At 41.5% G+C, this 1,045-nt stretch overlaps 1 protein-coding gene across 1 annotated transcript; it reads right to left on the minus strand.

Annotated features, from left to right (window-relative positions):
* Positions 1–311: 311 nt before the first annotated feature.
* Positions 312–790, minus strand: TP53RK (TP53 regulating kinase; the record flags this gene model as incomplete). The annotated part of the gene is made up of 1 exon (XM_010081541.1): positions 312–790. A coding segment is annotated over one exon (479 nt), but the record flags the coding sequence as incomplete, so codon positions are not given.
* Positions 791–1,045: the final 255 nt, after the last annotated feature.

The raw sequence follows: 1,045 nt of genomic DNA on the forward strand, positions 1-1,045 counted from the left end.
GCTGAGGAAGATTACTCAGTGTGATTCTAACCACACGGAGAAGAGGCTAAGCGGAATGACATGGCAAACTACTTTTTAGAAGAAATACTTAACATTTAGGAAAGAAGTGACCTTTAGTTGTTTCTCTCTTGTCTGCGCTCCCTTCTCACAATTACTTTGGTTACTTCATGACACAACTCACTCAAATTTATTTATTTGAAGATACAGTTATCAAAATAGTGATCTGTGAAATAAAAGCAACTGGAAATATAAATAACCATATTTGCAGAACCTAAGTAGCAATATCTCCCCGTGCCTAAGCCCGCTCTCTTCTACCCAACCATGGATCTCTTCCTTCCCCTCAGTCGTACTTCATCCAGCCTTTTGATCACAGGACCGGATTTTTTAGATGTAGCGGCATAGCTCTTTAGCAGAGCTTCAAACATAGTTTCAGTATCTGGATGAGTACTGAGGAAGGCTTTTTCCAGAACATACAAATCAACTCCTTTATCCTCCGGAAGACCTGAAATGAAACTGAGTCCAAAGTCTATCAGCACCAAGTCCAGCTTCTCTGTGGGTGGTCGCAGAAGTAAGTTGGAAGTTGTAAGATCCCCGTGTATAATATCTTCATCGTGCATTCTTGCTAACAGCTCACCCATCTTCTCTGCTAAGATAAGGAGGCTACTGGTGTCATTTTCACTCCGTTGTACAGAATAAATATGATCTTGAACGGTAATTGAGTCTACAATATCTTCAAGATATATGGAGTTGGTGACATAATCCACAAAGTAGACCACTGGAGCTGAAATCCCTGTTTAAAAAAAAATAAAAAAAGAACAAATTAAATGCTAGTTGTTAATTTACAGGATTTTCCAACTTTCAGAACAAAACACAACCAATACAAGCCTTAACCAGAAATGACACTACAGATCACCCCTGGCCACTGATACCCACATCTGGGAATGCCCCCTGCCAAGTGCTGCTGTAAATCTGGGCGCTCGAGCTTGGGAACAGGATCAGCCCCTCCCGGGGAGAGACTCCCTACAAAAAGATGCACTGGGGCTTT

Source organism: Pterocles gutturalis, unplaced genomic scaffold (assembly GCF_000699245.1).
Source record: "Pterocles gutturalis isolate BGI_N339 unplaced genomic scaffold, ASM69924v1 scaffold33299, whole genome shotgun sequence".
NCBI lineage: Eukaryota > Metazoa > Chordata > Aves > Pterocliformes > Pteroclidae > Pterocles > Pterocles gutturalis.